Source organism: Haemorhous mexicanus, chromosome 29 (assembly GCF_027477595.1).
Source record: "Haemorhous mexicanus isolate bHaeMex1 chromosome 29, bHaeMex1.pri, whole genome shotgun sequence".
In the NCBI taxonomy this organism is placed as follows: Eukaryota; Metazoa; Chordata; class Aves; order Passeriformes; family Fringillidae; genus Haemorhous; species Haemorhous mexicanus.
In genome coordinates, this window is record NC_082369.1 from 4839863 (window position 1) to 4859016 (window position 19154).

At 51.5% G+C, this 19154-nt stretch overlaps 1 protein-coding gene across 1 annotated transcript in view; it reads left to right on the forward strand.

The window, feature by feature from the left end:
* Positions 1 to 19154, forward strand: part of STK11 (serine/threonine kinase 11) — a 32147-nt gene that overhangs the window by 7475 nt on the left and 5518 nt on the right. The window contains exons 3-8 of the mRNA XM_059869878.1: positions 2262 to 2351; positions 3119 to 3251; positions 3710 to 3846; positions 4299 to 4426; positions 11809 to 11866; positions 18908 to 19101. Coding sequence (XP_059725861.1) covers positions 2262 to 2351; positions 3119 to 3251; positions 3710 to 3846; positions 4299 to 4426; positions 11809 to 11866; positions 18908 to 19101 — 740 coding nt within the window. The remainder of the gene's footprint in view (positions 1 to 2261; positions 2352 to 3118; positions 3252 to 3709; positions 3847 to 4298; positions 4427 to 11808; positions 11867 to 18907; positions 19102 to 19154) is intronic.

A 19154-nucleotide genomic window follows, 5' to 3' on the forward strand; every position in this document is an offset into this window, starting at 1 on the left:
AGCAGAAAAGGGACTGTTTCCCTGAGGCTGCCCTGGGGGCAGAGCCCTTAGTCATGCACAGGGCTGTGTTGGTTCCTTGCAGGAGGCAGAGTTGGGATTTAGGGAGAGATGTCAACTTCCCCACTGGTGATTAAATAGAAAAATCCTCATTTCCAGAGCAGGCACTGTGGGATTGGAAATTGGGGCTGTGGAAGGAAGGATTCTGTTCCCACCTGAGTGTTTTGTTGCTGGTGGAAGTGCACTGCAGGCTTGAGCTGTTTGTCATAGAGTCACAGAATGGCTTGGGTTAAAAAGGACATTAAAGCTCATCCCATTCCACCTGCTGCCATGGGCAAGGACACCTTCCACTATCCCAGGCTGCTCCAAGCCCCTTCCAGCCTGGCCTTGGACACTTCCAGGGATCCAGAGGCAGCCACAGCTTGTCAGGGAAACCTGTGTCAGGGCCTCAGCACCCTCACAGGGAAGATTTTTTCCCTAATCTCCCATCTAACCCCCCTCTCTGTCAGTGTGAAGCAATTTCCCCATGTCCTGTCACTGTGTGCTCTTCTAAAAAATCCCTCTCCATCTTTCTTGTAGGCTCCCTTCAGGTTAAGACAGCGTTTGAGCAACTCACCTAATAAAAACCTTCTGTGATTTTTCTGTGAGAAAGGGAAAGCTGTGGCTACTGGATTAAAAATATCAATGACTTTTAGTATTTAAGGGCTGTTTGCTGGCCTGCTGTGGCTGGGAGTGCAGAGCTAGTGGTGAATGGAGAGCTCATTCAGGCAGAAAATGAACCCAGTTCCATGAGCAGCATCCCAGGGATCCCATTACCAGTGTGTAGAGCTGAGTGTGGGAGCAGAAGCCCTTGAGGAGGAGCACTGAGGGCTTGGGGCACCTGTAACAGATCTGCTCCATCCTGGAAGTCTGTTCTCTAATCTGATTGATCAACCTGAAGTGGATCAGTGACCAAGGAGGGGTAAGGAGCAGCCTGGATGTTAATGACACCCAGCCAGGCTGTCCTTGAGCCTCTTTGCTCCCCAGGAGCTGGTCTGGATTATCTACCATCACTGTTATTCTCCTGACAGTGGGAGAGTTGATGTATTCCAAATCACTCTGATAGAAGTAGTTCACAGATTTTATCCAGAGTAAGAAAGGGTAGGAATGAATTTTTGGAGCTGTCTCTTCTGTTCTTGCTTTTATTGATTTACTGAGAATCTTCATGCCCATCATAATTTCTGGTTTAGGGTATATTTAAACTATTTTAGGGTCTCTCTAAAGAGCAACTCATGGGGAATGGAGCAGGAATTTAATGAGTTTTCAGTGTTTGGAGCTGCTAGATGGAACATGCTGGAAAGGGGCAGCAGAGTCTTCAGCCCAGATCCCACACAGAGCAGGAGTCTCCCTTCTGCCTCTTCTACCTCAGGTGGCTTCTTGGGGCAAAAGTAACTTATTTTGGGTTTAGGGTTAAGAAGGCAACTGCCTGGAGCAGTAATTGACCGTGCTCAGAATTGAAGGGGAGCGCTGGCAGCCTCTGCTCTCTCAGGACACTCCCCAGAGTCCCAGGGTCTGTTCTCCCAGGCCCCTCCAAGCCAGACTTTGCCTTCAAAAGCCCGAGGAGAGGAGGAAACAGACAACTACAACATCAGGCATTCTGGTTACCGTTTTTTTGGCCCCAGCATTAAAGCTTACAGAGATAAAAACTGGAATATGCTGCAAGGGAACAAATGCTGCAAAGTGCCAGCAGCTCTTGGCATTCTGTTGTAACTGTGTTTATCCATGTGGTTTCACAAAGCTTCTCAGCTCTCCAAGGATCCTTTTTCCTGCTACTGGAATACTCCTGTGGAGCTGGGAGTAAGCAGCAGCTGTTCCACAGAGCACACAACTGGGTTGTTTGGGACAGGGAATGAGGAATAACCAACTTTGGGGAAGGTGGTGGGAGCTCACTTTCATCTCAGCTGCAGAGCACCCAGGGCTGCAGCTCTTCTGCCAGGGAGTTCCCAACTTTCTGTGCCCACTTCAAGGTATTTCCCTGTTCCCTGTCATGCCTGTGAGATCTCCAGCTTATTTTCTGTGGAGTTCCCATCCTGTTCCAGGTCTGGTCACAGAACTGCAGATGCTCATTTGGTAGAAGGATTTTCCTGTCCTGTGGGAGCTGGAGGAACATTCCCTCAGCACTTGGGAAGTGCAGCCATTCCCTCTGGGGTGGGGCTGCTGCCCATCTGAGGAATGTTTAACACTGAGGAGTGTTAACCCTGGAGCTTCCTTAACTCTGCCCTCACGTATATGGTGATGGAATACTGTGTGTGTGGGATGCAGGAAATGCTGGACAGTGTCCCAGAAAAGAGGTTTCCAGTGTTTCAGGCTCATGGGTAAGTTCTGTTCCTCTCCCCACTCTGTTCTCTTGAGTGGAGAGCACGGTTCTGCTCTGCTCAGACTATGTTTGACAGCAAACCTGGTTTTGTGCATAATAATTTCATATTTTACACCCATGCAAAAAAGTGAGAAGCTCTTGGAGTGGCCAGCAGGGATTGCCCTTAGATTCTGGGAAGAAAACCATCCTTCTATTGATTTTTCTGTTATTTTTATTTTATTTCCTGAGTTGCCCAACAGCCCCCCCTGGTCCCTGTGCTCTTACCTTGCCGAGGGGTATGAGGGGGGAATCTCCTGCCTAAATGGAGGTCAAGCCACAGTTCAGCATCAGAAAAGACTTTAAAGGCTTTGGGATGGATTAGAGATTGGCAATATCCAGCATGATCTGGTAGCTGGGGTAGTTAGCTGGGATAAGCTGGAGCCCCTTTTTACTCCTCAAGGAAAGAAACCTGTCAATTTTGGGAGTAGATACAAAAACATTGTCAGGATCAAATCAGGGCAGAGCAGCAAATCCATGGCAACTACATAATGTTATGGTCATATTGTCATTTTAGTTTAAGAGATCTCTGAGAATACAGACAGCCTAAGTGAAATTCAGGCACATTAGTATTATTTTTGGGTATTATGAGATGAAACACTTGCCTCTACAACTGCCAGGCTGTGTGTGGGTTATGATGATGACCCAGTGTCTTTGACCACAGCAAAAAGCTCTTTTCTACTGGCTAAAAGTGTTTGATTTTTTTTCCCCCTCTCCCTCTCTCTGCAGGTACTTTTGTCAGCTTATAGATGGCTTAGAATACTTGCACAGCCAAGGGATTGTCCACAAGGATATAAAACCGGGGAACCTCCTGCTAACAACCAATGGGACACTAAAAATATCTGATTTAGGCGTAGCAGAGGTATGTGAGAAGCACAGAAAAGTCAGAATGGGACATGCTAGATTGAGGTCACCTCTGTGGTGTCATTGATTTATTGTGCATTTAGGCTTTTGTTCTGAGTGCTCTGAGTGACTCTGAATAGTTATTGCAATTGGCAAAGCACTTCTTTTGGTAACAGCATGAAACCTCTGCTCAGGAAACACAGAGAAGGAAGATGTCAATCTTGGATGAGCCCAAAAGTGGGGGGAAATGGGGATAAGCTGCATAACCTTATCCTTTTTTTTATATGGAGACTGTCTGAGGTAGGAGAGGTGCAAGACTTGTCACTCTGGCATGTGGCTGCTGTGGTGGCGTGATCTTATCATCTGTAGATGTTCAGTAGAGGAGTTTTCCCCTTTTGTTTCCCAGGTGGAACTTTTCCAAGAGTCACAGTTTGTTTTCCTTGGAAGCCTGACACTGTTTGGTCTCTCCTGCCTCAGGCATTGCATCCGTTTGCGGAGGACGACACGTGCAGGACGAGCCAAGGGTCGCCAGCATTCCAGCCCCCAGAAATTGCCAATGGCCTTGACACCTTTTCAGGCTTTAAAGTCGACATCTGGTCTGCAGGGGTGACACTGTGAGTGCCCAGGAGCCCCCAGGAACTTCGCAACTAATGACACCCTCAGATAGCTCAGTCCTGGCCCAGATCTGACATCACTGCTCTTGTGTGGTGGGGGGAGCTGAGAGGGGGGTGCTGCTCACTCCTGTGGGTGGGTTTATGCTCCCCAAAGTACCTGGAATTCTGCACAAGGGGTTCTTTGCTCTCCATGAGTGACTCTGCAGCTGTTGCTCAGCTCCCAGAGGCACAGCCAGGGAAATAACAGAAACCACAAGTATCTCCAGTATTTATTTTTAAGTTTTTGCTGTCCCAGACTGTGATGAAGGCAGGCTAAACTTAAAGAGGTTTTGCACATACTGCCAGATATTCCTCTTTTGGTTTCCCCTTGGCTGCTTTTGGGTTATGTAGTCAGGTAAGAACTGAGTATCTCTGGACTGCTTCTCATCCTGCTTCTCCTTCTGCCTTCACAGATACAACATCACAACGGGTCTGTACCCTTTTGAAGGGGATAATATCTATAAATTATTTGAAAACATCGGGAAAGGCGACTACACAATTCCAGAGGATTGTGGTCCTCCACTCTCAGACTTACTGAGAGGTGAGTCTTCCCAGCTGCTTCCAAAAGGGGTAACATTTATAGATGCAACAACTCCTCAGCTTGCACGGTGCCCGAGCTTCCTTCCAAGTATCTTGTGGGGATATGGGATCCTTTTAGTCAGGGAGGTTGTACTTACAGCCTTACAAGACTCTGGCAGATCTCCAGCACTGGTGTTTTCCTGAGATCCACTAATGCCCTGCACTGCTTGCAGCCACTGCTGTATAGAGTTGATTCTTGCATTGCTTCCTATGCTCTGAGAAGCTTTTACATTTAAAGACAAAGCCCACAAGAGGTCAAATTAAAAGTGGCATAATAGAATTGATGCAGGTTTGGACAGTGAGAGTACTGTGATGCTGTGTCCAGGCTTTCCCTAATGTCACACACTGAGTACTCAGGTCTGCAGTCCCTCCTCATCAGCCTCGCCTCTGGACTTGTCTCAAGTCCCATTTGTTTCCTTCCCCCCAAATTCAGAGCTGTGCAGGATATTGGAGCAGTGACAGATGCCCAGTTTCACAGCAGGGCTGGGATAGGACCATGAGGACCAGGAGTGTCGTACTTTCTGGGGAGAAAGTTGTGGGGTTTTTTGTTTTTTTTATTCCCATCACTTATTGCAGCAGCTTGATGTTTAGTGCTGAAGAGTGTCTACGTGTGGAAGCTGAGTGGTCAGGCAGGGCAGCAGTTGTGCTGTGCACAGCAGGCAGCCTGGTGAGCCTCTTTGGCAGGAGCTGGGATGTGATTGCAGCCCGTGGGAGAGCCTGACCAGTATTCCCAGTGCCTCCTTTCCAGCAGAACAGCCAGGTGCAGGCTCACCCTCTCCTTTCTCTTCAGCTCTTTGTGAGCAATCAGCCCTCAGATGCGTCATGTTTGTCTTGTTTCACATTGGTTTTCCTGCTCCCTGTGCTCTGTGGGGTTGGTGAGGGGCTGGGGGGCACTGAGTGCCTCTCTGCTGGCAGCATGCCAGCTCTGCAGGTCCCCCCGGGGCTGGGCGCGGGTCCCCCCGGGGCTGGGCGCGGGTCCCCCCAGGGCTGGGCGCGGGTCCCCCCAGGGCTGGGCGCGTGTCCCCCCAGGGCTGGGTGTGGGTCCCTCGCTCCTGGCTGGGTGCAGGTCCCCCAGCTGGGTGCAGGTCCCCCAGCTGGGTGCAGGGCCCCGGGCTGGGTGCAGGGCCCCGGGCTGGGTGCAGGGCCCCGGGCTGGGTGCAGGGCCCCGGCTCCTGGCTCAGTGCAGGGCCCCGGGCTGGGTGCAGGGCCCCGGCTCCTGGCTCGGTGCAGGTCCCCCGGGCTGGGTGCAGGTCCCCCCGGGCTGGGTGCAGGTCCCCCCGGGCTGGGTGCAGGTCCCCCCGGGCTGGGTGCAGGTCCCCCCGGGCTGGGTGCAGGTCCCCCCGGGCTGGGTGCAGGTCCCCCCGGGCTGGGTGCAGGTCCCCCCGGGCTGGGTGCAGGTCCCCCCGGGCTGGGTGCAGGTCCCCCCGGGCTGGGTGCAGGTCCCCCCGGGCTGGGTGCAGGTCCCCCCGGGCTGGGTGCAGGTCCCCCCGGGCTGGGTGCAGGTCCCCCGGGCTGGGTGCAGGTCCCCCGGGCTGGGTGCAGGTCCCCCGGGCTGGGTGCAGGGCCCTGGGCTGGGTGCAGGTCCCCGGTTCCTGGCTGGCTGCAGGGCCCCCGGGCTGGGCGCAGGGCCCCCGGGCTGGGCGCAGGGCCCCCGGGCTGGGCGCAGGGCCCCCGGGCTGGGCGCAGGGCCCCCGGGCTGGGCGCAGGGCCCCGGGCTGGGTGCAGGGCTCCTGGCTGGGTGCAGGGCCCCGGGCTGGGTGCAGGGCCCCGGCTCCTGGCTGGGTGCAGGGCCCCGGCTCCTGGCTGGGTGCAGGGCCCCGGCTCCTGGCTGGGTGCAGGGCCCCGGCTCCTGGCTGGGTGCAGGGCCCCGGGCTGGGTGCAGGGCCCCGGCTCCTGGCTCGGTGCAGGGCCCCGGGCTGGGTGCAGGGCCCCGGGCTGGGTGCAGGGCCCCGGGCTGGGTGCAGGGCCCCGGCTCCTGGCTGGGTGCAAGGCCCCGGCTCCTGGCTCGGTGCCGGCCGTGCTGGCGGCAGGTGGTGCTGTCAGTCCGAGCTCTTCCGCTGCTGCTGCCGGGGCTCCCCCGGCCCCTCGGCACCAAGGAGCTGCCAGACCCCCGCAGCCCCCCTCAGAGGTTATTTTAGCTTCCCTGGCTCCATGCCAATGATGAAATCAGTTATTTCCATGTGTTTCCAAAAGCATTAGCCAGCTTTAGCAGCTTTCTGAAGGCGTTACATAAGGCAGTGCTTCCAATGGCACTCGGCACAGCCGGGATCCGGCTGAGCCCGACACAGCGACTGCTCATGGCCTGATGTGCTCCACATTGTACCTGCCAGCCCCAGGGAACAGTGGCCTGAGCTCCGTGTGGCATTTGGCTTGTGACTGATGACTCCAAACATGGCTTTTTAATGAGCTGGGAATTGCCCAAATGGAGCAAATCCTGCAGTCCTGTTGGTCCGGCAGCAGTTCTCCTAAAGCATCCAGCAGAACTCCTTGGAGGTTTGTGATCAGCCTCTCAGCTGCACTTAGTGCTTCCCCCAGGGAAAAGGAGTGTGGCAGTTTTCTCTTTTTCTGTGCTGAGGATATTGACAGCTTAAAATCTTGTGCTTCATTAGCACAATAACTCCCCTCCTAGTTCTCTTCCCACCCCTGCGTGAGATCTGGAGCCAGAATTACCTACTCTTCCCTCTGCCTGATTTTACATGGCAGAGCCTTGAATCTGGTGCCCTTAGTCCATCTCCTGCAGCCTGAGTCTCCTCCTGCATCCTCACTGCTGTCAGTTTGTTTGTCTGCATCCCTTCTGTGCTTGTGCACCACAGAGCTGGGAGTTGAGAGGGTTTGGCAAGGAGAGGAGCTTGCCTGGGAGGAAATGGCCAGACCCCTTTCTTTCAGGGCAGTGGGAAGCCCTGAGGATCCCTTTTCCTGTCCTCTCTCCTACCTGAGAACAGTCTTCCACCCCTCATCTTGCTGTGTACCAGCTACTACATTGCAAAAGCTGGCATAACCTTCTGATATTCCCCTTGCTTGGTGTGTGACACATTTTCCAATGGTCAGCATGCCAGATGGCCTCAAGGGGGATGAATTTTGGGGTGGGATTGCCCCAGCTCTGCCTGCTCTGGAGGCCTGAGCAGCTCCCCAGCATCTGCTGAAGCCCAGGGCTGAGCTGTGCAGCCGTGGCACCATGTAGCTATGGTGACAAACCTGGATGCTTTATTTAGTTCCTGCTTTTCCTCCAGAACATCTGCATTTCCTGGTCGGTGCCTGCTCCTCCTGCAGCAGGCTGGAGCTGAATCCATTGCCTGTGGATCAGATACTGTAGGTGGCTGTGTTTGTGTGAGCAGCACAGACACCCCCAGCTTGGCTCTGTCGCTCTGGTGCTTTTGTCTCATCTTTGTGTTGATTTGAAAGGCTCTAAAAGCCCTCACAGGGCTGTGAGTGCCTGGTCTGGGTTTGAGTGAGGCCGAATTCAGTGCAGCAAAGTGCTCATTTCCTCTGTCTGCCAGGGCTGTGCTGACCACAGGCACCACAGCCAGGCTATGAAGCAAACACAAACACACTTTGTAAGGTTTTTTTGTTCTTCTGTTGACTACTTTTTTACTGTGTCTTTACTTTTTCTTCCCCTTGAGCTTATTCTTATCTTTGTTCCCTTTTTCCAGAGCAGCAGAGTTTAGAGGACTTAAAGCTTCAGTGGTGTTTAGCTTGTAAAGAGACTCTCATGACAGTATATCCTCCAGATTAGTTGGGATGCTGCTCCTCATTTTGTCTCCCTAAGCAGGGATGAAGCTTTATTTGTACTCTTCAGGGATGGAAAGAAGAAGGGCTGGTGCTGTTTTGTGTGTGCAGTCAGGAGAGATGTGTCAGAGTAAAGGGTTTATAAATAGTCTTAAGGTTCTTTTGCAGCATCTGCCCATGGCTTATCAACTCCTGTGCACTTTGCTTCTGGACCAGAAAAATGCACAAGGTCAGCTTTCCTCCTCCTGGGCTAATAGACTTTTACTGGAAGAGGAAGCTCTGAGGCTGCAGCTCTGCATTAATCAGCATCTGGATTGATTTCCAGGCCCTGAGACCTGGGACATGGTGGTTGGATCCTCGGCAGTTTGTTTTCTCACTTCCATGACCTTCCCTTGCTGGGACAGTGAGAGGATGCATCCTGGTGACAGTGGGATGCTTTAACTCTGCTGTGGCAGGGGTCCCCAGGGCTGTCTGTGCTCTTCCAGAGGCCTGGCCTAGATCACAGGCTCAAGATTTGCCTGCAGAGGGAGTTTGTGACCAGAACAGCCAGCTGAGTGCAGGGAGAGGGAGAAGGTCCTGCCTCGTTTACAGATTGGCCTCACACTGCTTTTACAGTGGTTGTTAAATATTGATCCAAGTTGGAGACTGAAGTGGAATCCAGGTTGAGTCTGTTAATCTTGCTGTTGGATTTCTTCCTGCTTCTCCAGTCCCACACCTGAGACTGTCCTGTGTTCTGAACTCCAGGAATTCTGCCCTGGAGCTATGCCTGTCCAGGATCGCTGGGGCTTGTGAGGAGCTCAGGGCAGATCCATGATCTCCAGTTTCTGGGTTGTCACTTGATGTGATTTGAAAGGGTTTTGAAACTGTTGATGTGCTGCAGAGGACACGATACCCCTGTCTGGGCACAGCTGTGTGGTGTCTGTTCTTACCAGTTTAATACCTGATAATTCTCAAGGAGGGGACTTCATGTTGTAGGAATAATTTCCTCATGGAAAGGGTTGTCAGACCCTGAAAGGGGCTGTCCAGTGATGTTTGGAGCCCCCAGCCCTGGAGGTCTCCAAGGAAAACCTGGACATGGCACTCAGCCCTCTGCTCTGGGTGACAGGTTGGGGATCAGCCACAGGTTGGACTTGGTAATTCTGTGGCCCTCCCTGTATACACACAACAAATCCTCTGGGAATACTGGGGAGCAGAGCTCAGAGTTGGGCCTCCTGAAGCATTCCCTGGCACAGCCTGTCCCATCCCTGCTCGCAGATAAACTCCAGGGAAGTCTTTACCCTAAATGGCCGCAAGCGGCGGCTGCTGCGGGCAGGCGCTCCAGGATGACTTGCCTGGTGAATAGAACATGATGTTTTGTCTTGCTGAAGCCTCTCTTCAGTGCAGGACTTGAGCCACGGAGCTGCCACGAGTGACTCAGAGCTGAATGTATGAATGTACATTTTCAGTGAGGACACTTTCCATTTTCTTTCAAATGTTACCCCAAATGTGGTCATTTTTCATTGAAGTAAAAATTCTTTTCGCTCGATTATTTTCCTTCTGCCTTTTTAATGGCTTCAGAGCAACAGCTCCCTGTGCCATGGTTGTTTGTGACTACTGCTCTTTTAATCATTTACCTTAAACTTCTTCTCCTGCTTGTACCGGTTTCATCTGGTAAATGCCTTAAATTGCAACAACACCTTGAAGTGTGGTTTTTAAATAAATCAGTGGGGGGAGTGGGTGGTGTCCTGACTTCCTGTTTCTTCTGACATGAATAAGAGAACCTGACCAATACTTGTCCCCTAATCTTCATGTGAGAGCTCTTTGCAGCCCTATTTCTTAAAAAGAAAAAAAGAAAAAAGCCAACTCATTTGGGAAGCTCAGCTGTGAAACTGTCTGATCATCTTATTAATAGGTTCTTTAATTAGGTGTGGGATGTTTTTTTTTCCTCTGAACTTCTTTCTTTTTCTGAAATGTGAGGAGAAATTCCATCTGAACGTGAGAAAACTCCTTTGCTGCCAGGATTGAGCTCTGGAACAGGTTGGGGGTGGTGGTGGTGGTGGTGGTGGGGGTGTTGTAGAGTATCCATCCTCAGAGACCTTCAAAACCCAGTCCAAACAATCCAAAACTCTGAGGAATTGGGCTCTGAGGACTCCAGTGCCTTGGACCTGGAGAGCTCTTGCTGGATTGCTTTAACTTACTTCATGTGATGTCATGTGGATCAGTAGTGATCCCATCTGCCTTAAAGCTCCTAATGCTGTCACTAGCATGGATAAACCTTCCCAAATTGCCAGGGCAAAGTGTATTTTGGGTTCTGGGGTGAAATAACCTCAGTCTTTCCCCACTGTACTGTCTTATCCCCCCTCTTTTCCCAAGTCCTGATCTGATGTGATATAAACAGACTGACAGGGAAGATGTTCTGGAGTAGTTTTTGGTATCACATGTGCTGTGGTGATTTATCTCTTCCATGACCTTTGATTTGTAGATTCTTACCTCCAAGGGCCTTGCAGCTCCCTATTTCTACTAGGATGTGTCTTTCCAGCCCTCACTTCCCAAGTGTCCACCCAGATATCCTCCACCCCTGAGTTCTCAATGTGTCCTTGTCCTGGCTCTCCCCAGCACTCTGCACTCTTTGCTCCTGTCCTGACTTTCTGAATTCCTGTTTGACAGAGTTCTGCTTCCCAGACTTTTCTGGTTGCTGCTGATGGGTTCCTCCTGTTCCAACCCATCTCCAAACCCTGATTCTTCATGCAACCTGTTCAAGACTTCACAGTGCAGGTGCTTGAGGAGCAGCAGGAGATCATCCAGTAAAAGCAAAACTCCTTGTAGTGTTCAGCCATGAGGCTTTGTTAATGCTCAGGAAGTGAATATATTCCTGGAACCTTCATAGGATATCTTGGATGCTGCTGGATGAAAGTCTCAGGGTTCCATTGCCTCATTTCTGAAGAATATGACAAAAATTTTCTCCTTCCCTTCTGTTGAGTTGTGAAGCTTCTGAAAGGCAGTGGAGCAGAGTGGGCATCCCAGAGACTGTTTAAGGAATCCACCTCCCTTTCTCCCAGAGGGAATAGGGATGAGCTGCTTTTCCTGTCCCTGCTCTGCTCACCACCCACCACCCCCAGCTACCTCAGCAGATGATCCCAGAAATCCAACTCCTGGCCAGGGCACAGGGATGGGCAGCAGGATGACTTTTTTATGGTTGGTTCTCCCCTGCTGCACCTCAGAATAGAATTCCACTAGACCAGAGGATCTGGGCCACTGAGCAAGTGGACATATGCTGTGCCTGAGGCTTTGGCTCTTCCATGGGGGAGGTTCAGTGGAATTAACCCTGAAATGCAAAATCTTGATTGGGGAGTTTCTTGGAGCTGTGATTGAGGGCTGGACAAGCCTCAGTCCCTGCACTGGGAGGGAGGGATGGGCTGTACTTGCAGGTGGGAAGCTGAGGAACAGACTGGAATAGGTCAGCAATGGGATTGGGATTTTATGCTGTTTCCTGTGGCCGGTGGAGCAAATCCTGCCTGGAGCTGCCAGGACTGGGCACAGCATGGCTGTCGGGGAGGGAGGAGCAGAGCTTTGTGCTTCCTGGCTTTGACTCAGCTGAGAGTGCCTGTGATCACACCTGGACTTTTTTCTTCTTTTCAGGGATGCTTGAATACGACCCAGCCAAGAGGTTCTCAATACAGCAGATAAGGCAGCACAAGTGAGTGTTCTCTTCCTGCTCCTCCTGTACCTGTGCTCCTGCTCTCACTTTCTCTTTCCTTTTGACAGCAGACACATGGAAGTCACTAGTTCTCCTTCCTCCAGCTCTGCTGGGGCTCTGGCAACCTCCACTTGGCTTTTTTCCCCCTATTAGAGCATCCGGTGAAGCACTGGAATTGCTAACCAGTAAATAAGGAATATGTTGGAAGTCTGTTTGTGGCATGCCTGCTTCTGGATAATTAAGGGTTCTGGATAATTTTTTCCAGAGGCCAGCAAATACTAATGGAGCAGAACAGGAGGTCCTGAAGGCTGTGTTATTACAGTAGGACTGTTCAGTAACGTGTGTTAGTTCTGGCCAGTCTGGGGACAGAAATATCCCCTGGTATTTGCTCCATATGGAGTCAGCATGTGGAAAAGTGTTCCAGGACAATAGGAATTTTTTTTTTTTTTCTCTTTAATATCACAGTCCTCCCTCCCCCATATCCTCCCCCATTTTCCGTGCTACAGTCAGGGGGGGGGAAATGCCCCGTTATCACTGAGGGTTTTTTTCAGGATCTGTTTGAACAGGCAGGCTCTGAGCAGAGATTTCCTGGGCGGATAAAAGTACAAGAACAAAAAGCATCATGAGGCTGCTTCACTGCGGAGGCTGCATTAGCTTATCTCCTCTTGGAATGGGAAGTGCTTCTGAGGACAGGCAGAACTGCCTCTGGACTGCAGCTGCTTGGCCCATGAGCCTGCCCTGATCCTTTTGGGAGCTGTAAAAGCAAGGATGTGATCCAGGGTGGTGCTGAGCCCACTCCATGCTGCAGGAACAGTGCTGCTTTCCTCTTGTGTCTTTGGAAAAGCCATGTGCTGTCAGGTGATGGTGCCTGGGAGGTGCCCAAGGAGCCACAGCCAGAACCTGAGAGGCCTGAAGTGCACTGGGGTTCCACAGGGAGTGAATGGGACCAGCTCCAACAGGGATTGGAGGGACCAGGGTGCAAGCAGAGCTTGGGGGTGCAGGGTTTATGGAGCTTCCCAGGTGATTAATTAATTGTAAGGATGACTTTTGTAGCAGCCAAGCCCCATGCCTGGGTTATTTCAGGGACTCTGGGCACAGGCATCTTCCATTCAAGGCTGCCTTTCCCTGCAGATGCCTCCCAGTACCAGTGGCCATGACCAGAGGGCATCAGCTTGCCATGCTTTGTCTGGAAGCACTGCAAAGAAGCAGGAAATAAGTCTGTGGAGTCATCAGTAGGTGTTGAGAAAAGCACTAAAAGCACTTCCCTTCCTGTGGCTGCAGTTGCCACCCCTGAGCTCAGGAGCTGCCCTGGGCCCTCGTGGGTCATTGCCAGGTGATTGAGCTGGTTCTGCAATTCCAGATACTCCATTTTGCCCTCCTCCCACATGGCAGTGATTTTTTGTGTCAGTGTTGCCCAGCTGGAAGCACAGAGGGGTCTCCAGAGATGCTGCCTGTAGTTAGAAAGCCAAAGAAACTGGAGCACACCTCTGGCAGCCTCTGAGCTCCTCAGCTGCTGTGCTGAGGCTTTTCATCCCACAGCACCAAGAGGGGCTGAGGAAAGGCTCTACCTGCAAACCCAGGAGCATTTCCAAGGCTTAGGCTCTTAGTAGTTTTGTGTGAGCTTAGCCAGTGCTTCTTAACAGGCTTTTCTCCCCTATTGGTAATTGCCTCCTTCCTCCTGCTGTGGCATCTAGTAATTACATCAAGCACAGCAGAGCTTGTGGCTGGGCCCTGGATGTGTCTGCCTAGCTTCTTTTTGTGCTAAAGAATCCAGAGCTTGGTTCTTCTGCCTTTTCTTTAAATAGAAGCTTAGCCCTGATGCTTAACCTGACCCTGTTTTTTTTTTTTTTTTTTTTTTTTTTTTTGTAAATGGAACACAGCAGTCAGGACAGCAGGCAGCCATTCAGGGATTGGCAGAGGGGTTTGGGAAAGCACTTTAGTAAGAAGACATTTGATTTCTAGAACCCTTAGATTTCATGTATTGGGGCGAGTAAATCATTAATGATTGTGGGTTTCTCTGCACTCCTCCCCACAAAAACATGTGCTAAGGACAGGAACTAAACCAGAAAAACATCAAGCAGCTTCCCCAGGCTGCCCTGCTGGGATGGATCCCATCTCAAACCAGAATCACCCTGTGCCTTTCTGTGCTGCTGGAAGTCTCCTTTTATGTCTTTGAGCTGCTGTTCCTGGCGACTGACTCATATGGACAGTCAGGATCATCAAAGTGCTCTGAAATCAGCAGGAGCAGCCCCTGGGCCCCAGGCAGTGCTTTTGCACTCAGGCTGCTGGACCAGGCTCGAGTCAGGATGGTGGGAAGGGGCAGTGTTCCCCTGCCCTGTGGGAAGGGTGATCCCAGAGCTTGTTAAGTGTCCTGCAGCCACAGAGTTGGGGCTCAGGATGCATCCTTCTCCACTTCCTCTTCCATAAAGGGTGAAGGCCCTTGCAGTGGGATCAGGGATAAAATCAGTGGCTCAGGGGCACTGAGAAAGCACCAAGGGAGCACAGAGTGCTGTTCCATAGGGAACAGAGCTGCAGGAGGCAGGGAAGGCATCCAGGCAGCCCAGCAATGGTAATCCAGCCATTCCTCCCATCATTCCTGTCAGCTATTCCAAATGCTTTTGCCCTGCAGCAGCAGAGGAATGCTGGAGGAAGAGTCTGCTGAGTTTCATCCCTGCCAGCTGCTTTCCTCCCTCCTCACTCCTGCAGCTGAACTGCATCAAACTCCTGTCTCTGCACTTTTAGTGGAGTGGGACAAAGCAAAACGCTGCTCTGTTCAACCCAGTCCGTGCAGAGCAGACCTGGAGCTGGAAATGAAAATGAGTTCAACTTCTCCCAGCCTGTCATCTCAGAATTTAGGAACTGCCAGAAACCAACCCCTGAAGCAGCAGTGGAAGAGCCTGAAAACCTGCTTTCCCTGGAAGGATCTGAGTGGAATGATCTTCAGTGGAAAACCAGTGCTCATAGCTCAACTCTATGAATATTTGGTGCTCCTGGGATGGGGATTGTAGGGCAGGGAGGAAAAGCTGCCAAGAGCCCAGGAGTTCCAACCTCCTCCCTATGGATTATCCACCACCTCCCCTCTGCCCTGTGCTTTTGCTGAAGGACTTCCTGCTCACACACTGCATTTTGTTACTAATTCACTGACCTGCTGCAGCACTTAAAGTGATGAAGTGGATGCAGAATTCTACCTCTGTCCCTTGTTTCCAAGGCAACCATCTTCCCTTCCCTCTCTACAAGTGTCACACTTAATTTGTTCAGGCGCAGCTCCGATTGCAGGAGTTTGTAGCACGAGAGGGGAGGCACTTCCACTTTTTGTTAGTGGAGGTACAAATTAACCTGCAGGCTGGGGTCTCCTCCTGCCCTCCTGGAGCTGCTGTGCTGCCTTCCCCAGCTCCTGTGGGCTTTGGAGTGTGGCTCTGGGGTGCTGTGCTGTTTAAAGCTGGGTACCAAACCCCTTGGAAATCTGTGGGGTGCTGCTGAAGGCTCCTTTGCAGGGGCTGACTGTGCTCCTGGGTTGTGTTTGAGGGAGGGAGAGAGGCTTCTCTGAGCCTCTGCTGCTGCCTGTGCACTTGTGGGCTTTCCCCATCCTTTCTCTGTAGTGCTAGGCAGTGATCTCCTCTCAGCAGGACACAAAGAAGCATTCCTTTTCCTTCCTGAGGCACCTGGCTCAATTTTCCTGCCCTTTGGCAGCACGTGGAAGGGACCTTTCCTTCTTTTACCCACCTTCTGCAAATCAGTTTTGTAACATGGTGTGTTAAAGGACTGAATCTCCAGAGCTTCTTGCAGGAGTCTGAGCTATCCCTGCTACCTTTGGTCCTACCACCAGCTGGGAGGAGCTGCTGCTTTCATACTTTTGTTTGTTCTGAACCTGACTGAAGAGCTTGGACATCTCTTGATCCAGCAAGAGCTGGAGCAGTGATTGCAGGAGCACTGCTGTGTGTGTTGCCTTTCCCTGGGACACTGTGTGCCTTCCACAATTGCCTGTGAGGGAACTGAGCTAAACTGGAGCCCTGTTCATTGCTGCTTGTGGTGACAGTGACCTTCCAGGGAGCTCGAGGCCCTTACATGGCATCACAGGAGGTGGAGAATTGCTCATCCTGACCCTGGCTGGCAGGGCAGGGATCTGCAGCTTGGCATCTGCTCTCAGAGAAAACCATCCCTGTGCAAACCAAGCCAACTGCAATGTTTGTGACCCAAATGGGAAGTGAATAGCTGGGAGTGTTGGAAAGCTGCAGCTGTGCTTACAAGATTCTTATTTTAACCTTGCTTATACCAGGACCTGAAAAGAGCAGAGGGAGGACTTGTGATGGGAGATCTGAGCCTGGGAGCTGCAAACCAAATGGGCTCATTAAGCACTGGGCAACCCAGATTCCTCTTTTCCTTCAGTCCTTGACCCTTGGTGTCTTATCTCCCTGTGGCTGACAGCAGCTGTCTGGCCACTTCTGCCTAGCAGGATCACAATTAACACTTGTGCTGCTGCTGGCTGGGTGTTCTGAGCTTTGCAGGCTCCTCAATGAGCTTGTGGAATAGGAAGAAATAATCCCTTACTACTGCTGCCTTCACTCTGAAGCATTTCTAAGCCACTCCCAGCCCTTTGAAACAGAGCAGAGGAATCTGTCTCTTGCAGAGGGATATTCTGCACAAGGGGTGCTTCTGAGATCCAAAGTATTTTGTTCACCCTCAAGGTTAAAGCAGCTGCCCCAAGCACCAGGTAATTGTGTGTGTGTCAGTGCAGTTGGCTCAGAAAACATCCCTGAAACTGGGAATAACTGGTGGAACAGGGCACTCATCAGCAGGGCTCTGACCCAGCCCATGTTTGGGGTTGTGGTGAGGGCAGGGTTGAGGAGAGGCTTTATCTCATGGCCATCACTGACCAGGAGGTGCTGCTTTCTGGCTCAGGCAGTGGCTTCCTGAAGCAGATGAGGGTGTTCCAAAAGCCAGTGGTCCTCAGCTGAAGAGCAGATCTTCAGTGATAACCTCCAGCACCAGCACAGAAAGCAAAATGTCTGTCCCTGCTGGAAAATCCTTGCCAGGAAATACTCCACTACTCCATAAAGAATTGCTCAAGGCTCCTTCCAAGAGGTCTTTGATTTTTCTTAGAACTTCAATGGATTTCTCTTTTCACTGTCTATCCTCATTACCATATATGCATATTCAAGTGTTTGAAATCACCTCCCAGAGGATGGAAGCATAATGACTGGAGTACAGTGATTCAGGTTTCTGCTGCTAATAAAAACCTATTTTTACTCTCCTGGTAAGTAGGACAGGAGGGAAGAGTGAGGCAGAGCTGAAATACAGCAAAATAAAAACACCAGTTACCATAGACTTCCAGGCTTTTTCCCTTTAAAATTCTCCTTTCAACAGCCATCATTCTGATCTCCTTTGTCCTGGATATTCCCTTCTCCTGAGGTCTCTGGTGTGGAGTTTGGATCCCTCAAGCCCCGGTGCCCCTGGCAAAATCAGCTGGTTCCTGGTGGTTCCTCTGCCCCTGTGCTGCTGATCCTGCCAGGCTGGCCTGGGTTTGCTGTCTTGGCAGTCTCTTCCTCAATGAACACAGTTTGCAGAGAAGAGAAATGGATTGATTCCATTAGGAGAGCAGTGTGCCATGCATGTCACCAAGGAAGCCATCCCTGGATCTGTGAAGGGCCTTGGGCCAGAATCGAGTTACACTGGTCCAGCAGCTGGGATGGGCTTTGCTTAACTCCTGTAGTGCCCCTTCAGGGACTGGAGGTGACAATTGCCAGATGAGATCTGAAGCAGTTCCTGTCCCTCTCCCCTTCCTCCCTGCAGACAAGAGGCTGCAAAACTCCATTGCTGCAGAGAAAACAGTTTAAAGATGCTAATGGTGAAGCAGTTTCTGGATGAGAATTCACCCCTCCCTTGAATCCTGCCTGATTTGTCCCAGTAGCTGCATTTCCATTTGTTTATCTCCTCACTCCTCTCTTTTCCTGATAGTTTTGTTAGCATCCCACTTTTTTTTTAGGCTGACTGTCAAAGCAGTGTAAGAGTAGAACAAAATGATAATTACAGCTCTGCGCAGGAGGTGCCTTCAGCCTTCCTTCCTGAAAGGAATTTGGAACTGGGGTGATAAAAACCAGATGGCTCAGGTTGGTGAGAGTTCTTGGGCTGGCTCAGGCCCTCCTCCGTGGTTGGAGGCCAGGAGTTACAGGATGCCAACTGCAGGGTGGGAAGCACTTGTGTCCCATCAGGCTCATGTGGGCTGGAAAGTTGTGTTAGAGGTACCTGAGTCTGGAGGAACTTCTGCTCCCACCCACATTTAGGGGGTCATTGGGAGTGGGGAGGCTCCAGCAGCCTTCCAGGAAACTTTGGGTGCCCACATGCAGCACTGGGAGATGTCCCAGACAGTCTGGAGTCAGAGCTCTGCTATGGGAGCACGATGAAAACCTAAGAGGTTTATCCCATCTGGCTCTGGGATGCTGCTGGAAGCAGCCTGCTGGATTCCTGATCTGATTAAGAACAGCTTTCAGATATCCTTTCCTGGCCAGATGGCAGCACAGGGTTTGGTGGTGATAGGAGTCCCTTGAGACAGGGGGGGATAAAAAGATAAAGTAGAAGCATTTCTGCTGTGGCCTTGGTGCAAACTGGCTTTTAGAGGAAACTGCTGCAGTAAGTGCCCCTCTCCTCAGGCTGGGATCCTGCAAATTTGTGTCTTTGGGCTGGATCAGCCTCAGCTTCAGGATAGGGGAAGTTCCTTCTGTCCTACTCACTTGGATAATAAAACTCAGGAGCTCTGGCAGCTCTGCTGATGTGTTTTGACTTACAGGTAGTTTGGGCTAGAGTTGGTGATGGAGCTAATGGTCCTGAGCTTCCCTCTGTGCCTGTCCCTCTGTTCCTGTCCTATCCCAGTGTGTCCTTCAGCACACCCCAATACTGACACCTGGCCAGACCTTTTGGTTTCTCCTTACCTGGCACGGGTGGAGCTCCCAGCTCGGAATATTCAGGTGGGCTGGGGCAATTCTCATTGGAGGACTCCTGCATGCCTTGTGCACTGACCCAGCTCTGCCCTTGGGCTCTCTGCAGCTGGTTTAGGAAGAAACATGCTCAGGCAGAGGCGCTGGTGCCCATCCCTCCCAGCCCTGAGACAAAGGACAGGTGGAGGAGCATGACGGCGGTGCCTTACCTGGAGGATCTGCATGGCTACAATGAGGAAGAGGATGATGACTTGTATGACATTGAAGATGATATCATCTACACTCAGGACTTCACAGTACCAGGTAGGAGAGAAGTGGTTGTGGGGGATTTTTTTGGGTTTAAAGTTTTTTTAGGA